Genomic DNA, 12,654 nt, shown 5'->3' with positions numbered 1-12,654 from the left:
TTGGGATTCAAGAGGGCTTCTTTGCCAATTGCCATTTGAATATTCTTTAGTTCATTACAAAATATACAACAATTCCCTTTCGGACCTTGCATTTACAATACACCACAATGGAGGAAAATGTGGTGCTTTTTTGTCATGAATATAATGAAGACCGGCATTGCATGTACGATAATCCAGCCCCAAAACAAAATATCAAAAAGCACGTACCCTGAGTTATCAAATTTTGGCTGTTCTAATGACCTTGTCGAAAATTGGATTCTCTATCAACTCCCGAGCAGAAGGACGCTTAACTGGATCAGGGTCCATCATGGCCTAAAATACATTAATCACCAAGAAAAAGAAAAACAATGTTAATATACCAAAGCAAGCAAAATATACATCAGGACTACTTAATTTAAATTGGATTACTCAACAATAAACATCAAACATTAGTACAAGCAGTACTTATCACAAAAAAATTGCTAATATTTTATAGTTAGAAAAACTTTTGAGACCTTGGTGCAATGGTGCAAGCATCGGCAGAATTCTTTAGAAATGGATCAAAACTGGACAGATAAAAACTGAAAACAAAATGTTCCTTCAGATTTAAGATGAGGGAATGTACAGAACCTTGAGCAAGTTTTGGAATTGCAATGAGTGGCCAGGCAAAAGTGGTAGCTTTCCCTCTTTAAGATTAAAAAATTGGCATCCTGATTCTGGCAAAGGCAATCGCCGAATGAACTCGTACACAGAAGCTCCCAAAGAAAAGATATCAACTTTGTCAAGGTGATCATAATTATCATTGAGGATTTCCTGAGGCATATAACGTGCATCTCCCTCCTCAACCAGGAGGCTATTGTCAAGGAGAGTTGCACATCCAAAATCACCAAGTTTATATACACCATTTTTGACATAAATATTATCAGGCTTGACATCTAAATGAGCTATTCCCTTCTCGTGTATAAACCGCAGTGCATTGGCAATCTATCCAAAGATGCATAGGAATTAAGAGAAATATGGATTTGATATAAACATATGGAGCAACAAATAAAAACAAAGTGAACTTTAAGGTCACCAAAAGAAAATTCACCTGATATAGAGCCTCTAACACTTGTCCTTCTGTAAATGATGAAGAGCATTTGTTTATGGATAAGCTGTGATCACAAAGCTCCATCTGAATATACAGCTGTTCATTTTCAAACCATGAAGAGTAGTATCCCACTATGTTTGCATGAGAACCTGCAGAAGAACGATGGAAAATAAGATTCAGCAGAACATAGTATAAAAGCCATTATATAAAACAAGAGAGTTAAAAATGTAATATATACAGACCTAATGCAGCCAATGCTTGAACTTCCATCAAAGCTTTTCTCCTGCATTGTGAAAAAATCAATGTGCAAGTGACTAAAATCCTATCAAAGAACCACCCAGAAGCGTAAAGATTCTACCTTTCTGTTTCCAGTCGTAACTGTCTGGCACTGCGTTTCACAGCATAAAGGCACCCATCTATTCGTTTTAATACTTTGAAAACACTACTAAAGTGCCCTCTACCAATTTGCTGAAAAAAGAAAAGTTAAAAATATAATCACCTACGTTGAAGGGCAACAAGCATTGGAACATAATACCAATCCAAAACAACCTATGATAGTTACAAATTAAGTTAAACATAATGGTATACCTCAATCTCATGAAAATCAGTGCGATAGCGTGAAAGACCATCATCACCAGTTATTCCAGGGAAGAGACCTGCAATTATAACATTATGCAGTTAAAAAATTACAATGGGTGTGATTAAAAGCCTCAACTGTACAATAATGTGTGTTTTGCAACAACTCTACAGAAATAACGTAAAATTACCAGTGAATGAACTGACCCAAACTATACCTGCACATTTTATCCTTTGGTTTCCAAAGGGGTCTGTCTCCTTTTGTGAAACATCTTTCAAATATGGATTCTGGATGCAGGGAGGAGGCATAACCCTGCAGCGCAATGCAACTGCAGAATGTGACACATAATTTTGGGCCTTTGGTTTATCAGCTGCTACTGTTTTCTCAGCAGCTACTTCCTCCCCAACAGAGTCCTTTCCAAGTTCAACAACTTGTTGATGGTCACCAGAAAAGTTTGGGCTGAGAGGATTAACTGAGATAGCATCTATGACGAAGAGACACATCAACCAAAATAGTTACTAAACTTGGGTGATCGACAAACATGAAGCAAATAGAATAATCATTTCAATGTTAAGTAACTATGCTTATGTTATATGTATCAAAATGGCACTTAAAACTTTAATCTCAATGAAATGTCCACTTTCCATCCTAATTCCATAAATTTGAAAGAAAACTAACGACTATTACAGAGTTCCCAATACTGAAACTACTTGGATCACATTTATATCCGTTCCAACGAAAAAAGCATAGACAAATTACACACACACGTGTCGCATAACATAAGCAATTAATACGAGTAATGCGAGCTATCTATTCATATCACAGCACTACTAATTAATAACCTCCACACAATGATCATGGAACTACAAATTCAAAGTTTCAAACATGCAATGGACTCAAAGTGATTGTATTAAAGGAAGAGCATGGTAAAATAGTCTTACCCAATCGGCACCTCTTGCTTTTTGTAGTGTTGAGCTTCTCCGGTGATTTAGGGCAAGGGGTATTCTCCTGCAGACCACAAACGACAAAAAAGGGCTTAATTTTTCAGTTATATTTGAAAGCTAAATCTAAACCAATAATCAATCATCATCATTACCATATTGAAATCCAAGCCGTTGAAATTCTGATTATCCGGCGTAATATAATCCGGAGTGCTGCCTCCACAAAACAAAATAACAAAGAAAAGAGTTGTTTGATAGCGAAAAATGTGAACCGATATAACCGAAAAGGGAGAAACGTTTCGGAGGAGCTCACCAAAAGAAGTCCTGGCTAAGAATACAGTCTCTGTCGTCGGAGGCGTTGTTGTTATCGTTGACCGCGGGAGGGTTTGGGCGGTGAGATTCAGCATCTAGAAGGCTCTGGAAGCGGGAAGAAGGAGCGGAAGCAGAAGAAGAAGATGGAGGATGAAGGAGTGGAAAGAGAGAAACTTGACCTAGCTGAAGCTGAAGATGGGAAGTGGTTGAAAGAGTACCCTTCTTCATCGTGAACTTGCTCCTCTCCTTCTTCCCAATCCTCTGGCTTTTCCTCTTCGTCATCATCCACCAAAACCCAATGAAATCGAATCGAATGAGTTGTGCTGCGATGATCTGATACTGTCAATGTATTAATAAACAATTAATTTTTTTTTTAATTAGCCATTAAATAAAAAAGTGGAAATTGGAGAAAAGCCGAGTGTTTTTCAAATTCGCGCGGGTTACTTTTTACATTGGCGGTAGGTTTAGGTGTGGGCATGTCCATTTTTGGATTACTGAGGATTTGATCATGGCCGTTCAGTTGCTTTCATTTGGGTATTTGGATTTGTTGGACGGCAGGATCGTGATTGTGGTGGGAGGGTTGCGTCGTTTAGAGTGCACACGTTGTGCTGCGTGCTGAGTAAGCTGCTGCATCCTCATTTTGTGGGACCGGCGAGGTGACTGACAGAACTGAGAGAAGTGGTGGTGGGTGGTGAGTGATGAGTGGTGAGTAGTGCCTGATAACAGTGCTTTTATTGGAAAATGAGTGAGCACTGCGCGTATGCCCTGTGGCAGCTCCCATTTTTGGTTTGGGAACATTTGTTTTTTATATTTTAAATTAAAAAATATATATCAAATAATTTTAGAATAATAAAAAATTTTCTAAACATAGTTTATAATAGGAGTCAAGTGTTATAGTATGGTTGATGACCAACCCTTTATCTAATTAAAAAGTGTTTGGAAAATACAAATTTTTAATATAGACGGTGTCATCCTTTTCAAAACTTGAAAAGGCTAATCTTGTACAGTTATAAATAAGGCTTCATAGCCTTACGAACAACACACAACAACAAGCAATAATAAAATAAATACTCTTTCTCTTTCTCACTTCATATACTACTAATATAATATTAATATATTATATTATCTTTATAGTAATATAATAGTATTAGTAAATACTCATATTAGTGTTTTCTATTTATACTTTATTTTATTACCTCTTCCTTATTTATTTTATAACACGTTATCAGCATGAGACTCTGATCAAATTTTTAGGAAGACTCAGGTAACAAATTTTCATTATGTTGAAACTCTCTCATCTTAAATTCAATGCTCTTGATATATCTGGAAATAATTATTTATCATGGATATTAGATGCTGAAATCCATCAGGATTCAATAGATCTTGGATATACCATTAAGGCTGAAAATAATGTATCTCAGAAGGATAAAGCCAAGGCTATGATTTTACTTTGTCGTCATCTTGACGAAGGATTGAAAAATGAATATCTCACGTTAAAAGATCTTGCAGATCTGTAGAAAGACCTTGAAGAAAGGTATAATCATCAAAAGACGGTGATACTTCCTCAAGCCCGATATGAATGGACGCACTTGTGTCTACAGGATTTTAAATCCATAAAGAATATAATTCTGCAATGTTTCAAATCACCTCACGAATGAAATTATGTGGGGAAAAGATATTTGGTAATGATATGTTGGAGAAAAATTTCTTAATCTTCCATGCCTCGAATGTGCTCCTGCAGCAGCAGTATCGAGAAAAAGAATTTAAAAAATATTTTGAATTAATTTCTTGCCTTCTTGTTGCTGAACGCAACAATTAGTTGCTCTTAAAGAATCGCGAAGCGCGTCCAACTGGTGTCACCCCATTTTCTGAAGTAAATGCGACAAATTATTACCCCAGAAGAGGTAAATGGCAAAGTTTTAGTAGCAAGAAAAATTATGGAAGGAAAAGGAATTATGTTCACAAAGGATCTCACCATAACTGGGATAAAGAAAGAAACAATGGGCAAAGCAAATCAATTGAGGATAAATGCTTCCGTTGTGGTGGAAATGGTCATTGATCACGTACCTGTCGTACCCCAAGGCACCTAGTTGATCTTAATCAAGCATCCTTGAAAAAGGATGACAAAGGAAAGGAAACGAATTTTGTTTCAAATTATGCTGAAAATTCCACCACTCATTATGATGTATCTGATTTCTTTAAGGATCCTGAAGAAAATATTGGTCATTTGATCAATGATGGAATAGTTTAATATGTGAGATTGTTAATTATTCATATAAATAAATAATGTATGAAACTTATTGTTAAGTTTTATATTCTATGTAAGTTTTAAATATAATGTATATAAATAATGAAATATTAATGTTCATGAATTTTGAAATCATTAAATGTGTCAAGTTTTAAAATAAAATTTTAGTATATGACATTATTTTTATGTATAGTGCTTCTTAGAAAAAACAATTTCAATCAAGTTGTAAGAGTTAACTATGCATACTACTCATTTTATTATTATTATTTGTCTTTGAAAAAAATGACAAGGATATATAATGAAGATGTATGCTTTGCGGATAGTGCAAGTTCGCACACCATTCTCAAAAGTGATATATATTTTACCCATCTTGTGCCAAAAGAAGAATGTGTTAATACTATTATTGGCTCAGGCAATGTGATTGAAGGCTCCATAAGAGCTATAATTTTGTTTCGTGGAGGAACAAAATTTATAATAAATAATGCACTATTGTCTACCAAGTCTCTAAGGAACTTATTGAGTTTCAAAGATATTCGTCGAAATGGATATCATATTGAAACAATGAATGAGAAAAATCATGAGTATTTATGTATCACAACTCATGATTTAAATAAAAAAGCTATATTAGAAAAGTTACCATCACTTTCATCTGGGTTGTATTATACCAAGATTAGTACAATTGAATCACATGTCATTATAAACCAGAAGTTTACTAACCCAAATAAATTCATAACTTGGCATGATAGATTGGGTCATTCGGGAATAACCATGATGAGGAGAATTATTGAAAACTCTCATGGACATTCACTAAAGTACCAGAAGATTCTTAAATCTAGTGAATTTGGTTGTGCTGCATGTTCTCAAGGGAAGTTAATTTTAAGGCCATCACTAATAAAGATTGGATTTGAGTCCCCTGAATTTCTAGAAAAGATTCAAGGTGATATATGTGGACCTATTCATCCACCATGTGGATCTTTTAGATATTTTATGGTCCTAATAGACGCATCTTCGAGATGGTCACATGTGTGCTTATTATCTTATCGCAACTTGGTGTTTGTAAGATTACTGGCTCAAATTATTCGATTAAAAGCACAATTTCTAGAAAATCCAATCAAAGTAATTCGTCTTGATAATGCTGGTGATTTTATTTCCCAAACTTTTGATGCTTATTGTATGGCTAATGGAATAAGTGTTGAACATCCAGTAGCTTATATTCACACACAAAATGGGTTAGCAGAATTACTTATTAAACGCCTCTAATTAATTGCTAGACCCTTACTTATGAGAACAAATATCCCAACCTCGATTTGGGGGCATGCTATTTTACATGCCGCATCACTTATTCGTTTGAGGCCAACGAGTTACCATCAGTTCTCTCCTATGTAATTAGCTTTTGGCCAGCAGCTAAATATTTCCCATTTAAGAATATTCGGATGTGCGATATATGTTCCTATTACACCACCTAATCGCACCAAAATGGGACCCCAAAGAAAATTGGGGATATATGTTGGATATGATTCTCCCTCTATAGTGAGGTATCTTGAAATACAAACTGGAGATGCATTTAAAGCCTGGTTTGCGGATTGCCATTTTGATGAATCAAAATTTCCAACATTAGGGGAGAGAATAAGCTTCCTGAAAAGGAACTTAATTGGAATGCATCATCGTTGATGCATTTAGATCCTCAATCAGGGCAATATGAACTAAAAGTTCAAAATATTATACATTTGCAAAGAATAGCAAATGAATTGCCTGATGCATTTTTTTAATACAAAGAGGATAACCAAATCTTATATACCAGCAGAAAATGTCCGAATTCGAATTGATGTTCCAGTAGGACAAGTAGCCACTGAAGCAAATTCATGCCAGAAGCGTGGCAGGCCTGTCGGTTCCAAAGACAAAAATCCTAAAAAAAAAGAGGTAAATACAATTCCTATTGAAAAAGACATAGTAAAGACACCTGCATTTGTCCAAAATTCTGATATAATTTTAACGACCAGAAGACATTCAGGTACCTGAAAATTGTGAGAATGACGAGATCTCGATAAATTATGTCATTACAGGAGTGAAATGGGACCGATATAAGACAATTGTCAATGAAATATTTTCATATAATGTGGCATTAAATATCATGCATGAAAGTAAGGATCTTGAGCCAAGATCAGTCGAAGAATGTCGATAAAGAAATGATTGGCCAAAACAGAAAGAAGCCATGAAGGTTGAGTTAGACTCACTTGCAAAACGTGAAGTCTTTGGACCTGTAGTCCGTACACCAGAAGATGTAAAACTTGTTGGATACCGGTGGGTATTTGTGAGAAAACAAAATGAGAAAAATGAAGTTGTGCGCTATAAAGCCCGACTTGTGGCACAAGGTTTTTCACAAAAGCCCGATATAGATTATGAAGAAACGTATTTCTCTGTAGTGAATGCGATAACATTGCGTTATTCGGTCAGTTTATATGCATATCATAAACTGCATATGCACTTAATAGATGTGGTAACAACCTATTTATACAGCTCATTAGATCGGGATATCTATATAAAAGTCCCTGAAGGACTAAAGATGTCTAAACCATCCAATGAATATTCGCAAGGGTTATACTTAGCCAAATACAAAGATCTTTACATGGTCTGAATCAATCTGAATGAATGTGGTATAATTGTCTTACTGAGTATCTGGCCAAAAATGGATTCAAGAATGATGATATATGTCCATATGTTTTCATAAAGAAATCTGCATCTGAATTCATTATAATTGCTGTGTACGTTGATGATTTAAATATCATTGGAACTTCTGAAGAGATTCCAATGATTATAAAAACTCTAAAAGAAGAGTTTGAGGTGAAAGATCTTGGAAGGACTAAGTTTTGTTTCAACCTGCAGATCGAGCATATAAAAAATGGGATCTTTATTCATCAAATAACATACACAGAGAAGATCTTGAAGAGATTTTATATGGATAAGTCACATCCATTAAGTACCCCAATGATCGTAAGATCTTTGGATGTGGAAAATGATCAATTATGTCCTAAAGAAGAAAATGAAGATATCCTTGGTCTGAAGTACCATATCTTAGTGCCATTTGAGTGCTAATGTATATCTTGCTAATAATACACGACCCGATATATCATTTGCTATGAATTTACTAGCAAGATATAGTTCCTCTCCAATCCGAAGACATTGGAGTGGAATCAAACAAATCTTTCGATATCTTCATGGAACCGTTGATATGGGACTGTGTTTATCCCTATGGATCCAAGTCATAACTAGTTGGCTATGCAGATGCTGGATACTTGTCTGATCCACATAAAGAGAGATCTAAAACAGGATTCCTGTTCATATATGGTGGTACAGCTATATCATGGAGGTCCACGAAACAGACGATAGCAACAACCTCCTCTAATCATGCTGAAATACTAGTGATTCATGAAGCTAGTCACGAATGTTTTTGGCTGAGGAGCCTGATTCAATATATTCTGTCATCATGTGAATTGATTGATCATAAGATAGCTCCAACTGTCCTGTTTGAAGATAATACAACATGCATTGCTAAACTTAAAGGCGGATACATCAAAGGTAATAGAACAAAGTATATTTCTCCCAAATTCTTCTTCACTCACGATCTTCAAAATCAAGGGACAATTGATATCCAACAGATCCGTTCAAGTGATAATCTGACAGATTTATTTACAAAGTCACTCCCAAAATCCTCCTTTGAAAGATTCGTGCATGAGATTGGGATGCGCCGATTTCGAGATATTAAATGATGTCGAAAAGAGGAGGAGACTGTACTTTTTTTTCTTAGTCAGGTTTTTTTTCTATTGGTTTTTTTTTTTTGACAAGGTTTTTAATGAGGTAGTCTCCATCACAAAGAATATTGTACTCTTTTTCCTTCACTAAAGTTTTTCCCATTGGGTTTTCTTTAGTAAGGTTTTAATGAGGCATATTCATAATGGTCATCCAAGGGGAGTGTTACAATGGATGACCACCAACCCTTTATCCAATTAAAATGTGCTTGGATAATACAAACTTTTAATGTAGAAGGTGCCATCCTTTCCAAAGCTTGAAAAAGTTAATCTTATACAGCTATAAATAAGGCTTCATAGCCTTACGTACAACACACAGCAACAAGCAATAATAAAATAAATACTCTTTCTCTCTTTCTTACACTACAAAGCAATTCTTTACTTTTTCTCTTCATATACTACTAATATAATATTAATATATTATTATCTTTATAGTAGTATAACAGTATTGGTAAATACTTATATTAGTGTTTTTCTATTTATATTTTATTTTATTACCTCTTCCTTATTTATTTTATAACATCAAGTACTTTTTTCATTTACTAACGGGTTGGGTCTAAATTAGAACTGTTCTTTATTCTTTTTTCTTATTAATATTATCCTCAACGTTACAAAATGTTATAAAATTATTATTTTCTTAATTCTTATACCAAAATACCTTTCTTCATCATCATTCTCCCTCCACTTTCTTTGTTCCATTGTTCACCTTACCTCTACCACTTCCACTACCACCTACATTACTATAGCTTAATCCACTGTTGCCGCTAGTTCATCAGAGAGAGAGAGAGAGAGAGAGAGAGAGAGAGAGATGTGATGCAAACAAAGAAAGGGGCTGCTGCTGTTGGGTTGTCGCTGCCACTGAGTCACTATTGTCACTAGATCGGAGAGAGAGGGAGAGAGAGAAAGAATGGAAGGAGGAGGGGATGCTACTGCAAGGTCGCCGCTGCTACCATTGGGTCACCGCTGGTTCATCGAGGAGAGAGAGAGAGAGAGGTGTTACAAAGGGAGGGAGAGGTTGTTGTTGCTGGGTTGCCACTACGCCTTTTCTCGCCAGCGATGCCTTCTTCTTCCTCTTCTTCTTCTCGCTGGCAATGTATGTGGTAGTGGAGGTGGTGGGGAAAAGATGATGATGGTGAGTATTTTGATCCAATACTTAAGGAAATTATGCTTTTTAATAACTTTTTGTAACAATGAGGAAGATATTAATAAAAAAAACCGGAGACGATTTTGATTTTGACTCAAAAAGTTAGGGATGAAAAAAGTACTTAACCCTTTTCGAGGAAAAAATCCCTTCATAAAAAAGATTATACGGGCTAGAGTTCTTAGAAATTTCAAAAGTCCCGACATAGACCTCTATGATGGCACAACCAACCCAAGACATTATTTCAGCAATTTCAAAAGCCGGATGTACCTTGTCGATGCATCTGATGCAATTCGTTGTAAGGCTTTTCCGACAACTTTAATCAAAGCAGCAATAAAGTGGTCTCAGCTGATTTTTAAAGAACACAAGGTTGGAAAAGAGAGCGTTCAACTCTCACCAAGTTCCCAAGACTCAAGTATCATTTGATTTTTCCAAAACAAGCTCAAGCTTATCTCAAAAGGGATAAGATTCAGGCGCGTAAGGAATAAAATTAGAAAGATACTAGAATCATTTAAGAAGAACTCTGGGATAGAATTTTAATGTAGGTTACAAAAGAAAGGCTAGATCGAGTCGCGAAGATCTAACATAACCGGTACTCACCACAGGGAAATACTTGGCCGAACAGATTTCTCTTCTAGCACCCTCCTTCAACTAAATCCTAAGTTCTGCTGATTCTAACGGTGTTAACTTATACGATGCAATTAAAACTGGTCCATCTCTTGGCACTAAGTTTATTACAAGTTTCATCTCTTTTTACGATAGAAATTCTGGTACATCTTCATGGAATACTTCAGAAAACTCTCTCGTATTCAGAATTTGATCAAAACCTTGATCGCTACCTAACCAATTAGCAATTAAAAGATAAACCCTTGTCATTACTCTACACTAAATTTTACCATTACTGAATTGGAATAAAATTCCGCGTAATTATCAGCATTCATGATTCCTTAGATGTAACTTAAAGTGCCCGACCTAAAGGGGAATGAGCTCTCGAGGCCGTGGCACGCATGTAACTTAAAGAGATACTATAGTTAGAAAGTGTACCTTGCTCCCTAAAGTACTCTTTTTTCTAACTTTATGGTTTTTTTTTTCGAGAAGGATTTTTCTGAAGGAGATTTTAATGAGGCACTATAGCGAGTGCTAAGGGTAATAAAAATCCTTAGTATCAAGAAAACTTATGTAAATAATTTTTTCTTAATGATAATTCATTTTTCCTATTGATTTTCCCATTAAAATGCATTAATTTAAACTCAAAAACCCACGAAAATTATTGCCCGACTTAGGTGATCGGCAAGATAAAGCGACTGGAACAAAATAGTGTAACAAGTTATGTAAGCAGTTTGGAGTCTGATCTTAAAAGAGTTGGGTCTAAAACGAAATGAAAAAGTAACTTAGTAAGCCCAATTACTTAAAGTTTGAGTTAAAAAAACCAAGGAAAAACAATATTTACATGAAAAAGGACCAAAATAACCAACTTACTCTGCCGACATCTTTTTCAACTTAGCAAAAATAGCACCAAAAGTTATCAAAGTGACTTAATGAAAATTTCTACTTGAGTCACAAAAAACTAACAACTATACCAACTAATAAAGGATAATTAATGAAGCAATTATTCATGCAAAAGCCACCATTAAAATAGTGGAGAAAGGTTTTTTAAACAGCAAGATTAAAGTTGTTCATTAAAAGACCCACATGTTGGGTCATCCAAATACTTAAAAAATAAAAACCAAAGAGGAGGAATCTGCTCATTCGAAGTCATGTTAGAAGCATTTTCGGACCGCATAGAGGAGATCGAAAGAGTTTCAGGCTGAGAAAGGATGGGCTCATCTTCCAATCGGGTCGAAAAAGTGTGGAGAGGTTCCGTCAACTCAGACTTCTCATGGGTTCGGGTCGGGCATGGGAGTTTCTTCATTGTCTTCAGGCACGGGACAATCTTCCCGTCAACTACAATATTATCGGGGCTAATAAGAGAGAGATCCACCTTGAGAGCTACAATTCAGAATTGAGCCTTCAGATTCTCACCTATGTCGTCTGTTTCTTGAACTATAGTTTTCTTCAGATCCGCATATTTCTCCCTTGACTTAGCGACCTCATCCACCAAATCAAGTTTCTCCCCGAAGACCCTGGTATAGCGCTTTTCAGCCTTCTTTTTTAGGCCATCCACCATGATACAGGCAACCTCAGATTGCTTTACCTTCTCCCGAACTTTGGAGAGGTCAGATATCAGAATTTCATTCTCCTTCGCCAACTCCAATTTGGATTCCCTCAAATATGCCACCTCAACCTTCAAGTCGAGCAGAGAACACTGGGTAGCACATAGGGGAATCTCCTCAAGTTGCTTTAACAAAGCATAACACACTCTCGCGTCCTAATTCTACCCCGAGCTAAGATTTGAAGATGGTGTTTTACAGAAACATCATCCATATTGATAAAACTATGTGAAAAGATGTATTTTTTGCAAAACGCCACCGCATCAAAATCCTATTCATAAATGCCTGCTGATTCAGCAGTCTTGCATTTTTTAGGTTTTGGCTCGAGATTGAGAGGTGAAAGAGAAATT

General features: G+C 35.7%; 1 protein-coding gene across 2 annotated transcripts; it reads right to left on the bottom strand.

Annotated features, from left to right (window-relative positions):
- On the bottom strand, positions 1-3,476 carry LOC107492501 (wee1-like protein kinase). Of its 2 annotated transcripts, none has more exons than XM_052262781.1 (11): positions 3,351-3,476; positions 2,901-3,238; positions 2,743-2,800; positions 2,588-2,654; positions 1,864-2,130; positions 1,658-1,725; positions 1,428-1,537; positions 1,312-1,352; positions 1,070-1,218; positions 610-963; positions 1-312 (listed from the first exon to the last, which is right to left on the bottom strand). In XM_052262781.1, the coding sequence occupies exons 1-11, from the start codon at positions 3,381-3,383 to the stop codon at positions 217-219; spliced, it is 1,581 nt and encodes a 526-aa protein (XP_052118741.1). In that variant the 5' UTR covers positions 3,384-3,476; the 3' UTR covers positions 1-216. The 2 variants fall into 2 exon arrangements, with proteins under 2 accessions (XP_052118741.1, XP_015969021.1); XM_016113535.3 differs by having other exon boundaries at positions 3,344-3,433.
- Between the last annotated feature and the right edge of the window lie 9,178 nt (positions 3,477-12,654).

The sequence above is a fragment of the Arachis duranensis genome, chromosome 6 (assembly GCF_000817695.3).
Source record: "Arachis duranensis cultivar V14167 chromosome 6, aradu.V14167.gnm2.J7QH, whole genome shotgun sequence".
Taxonomy (NCBI): domain Eukaryota; kingdom Viridiplantae; phylum Streptophyta; class Magnoliopsida; order Fabales; family Fabaceae; genus Arachis; species Arachis duranensis.
This window is presented reverse-complemented; position numbering and strand designations above follow the sequence as displayed.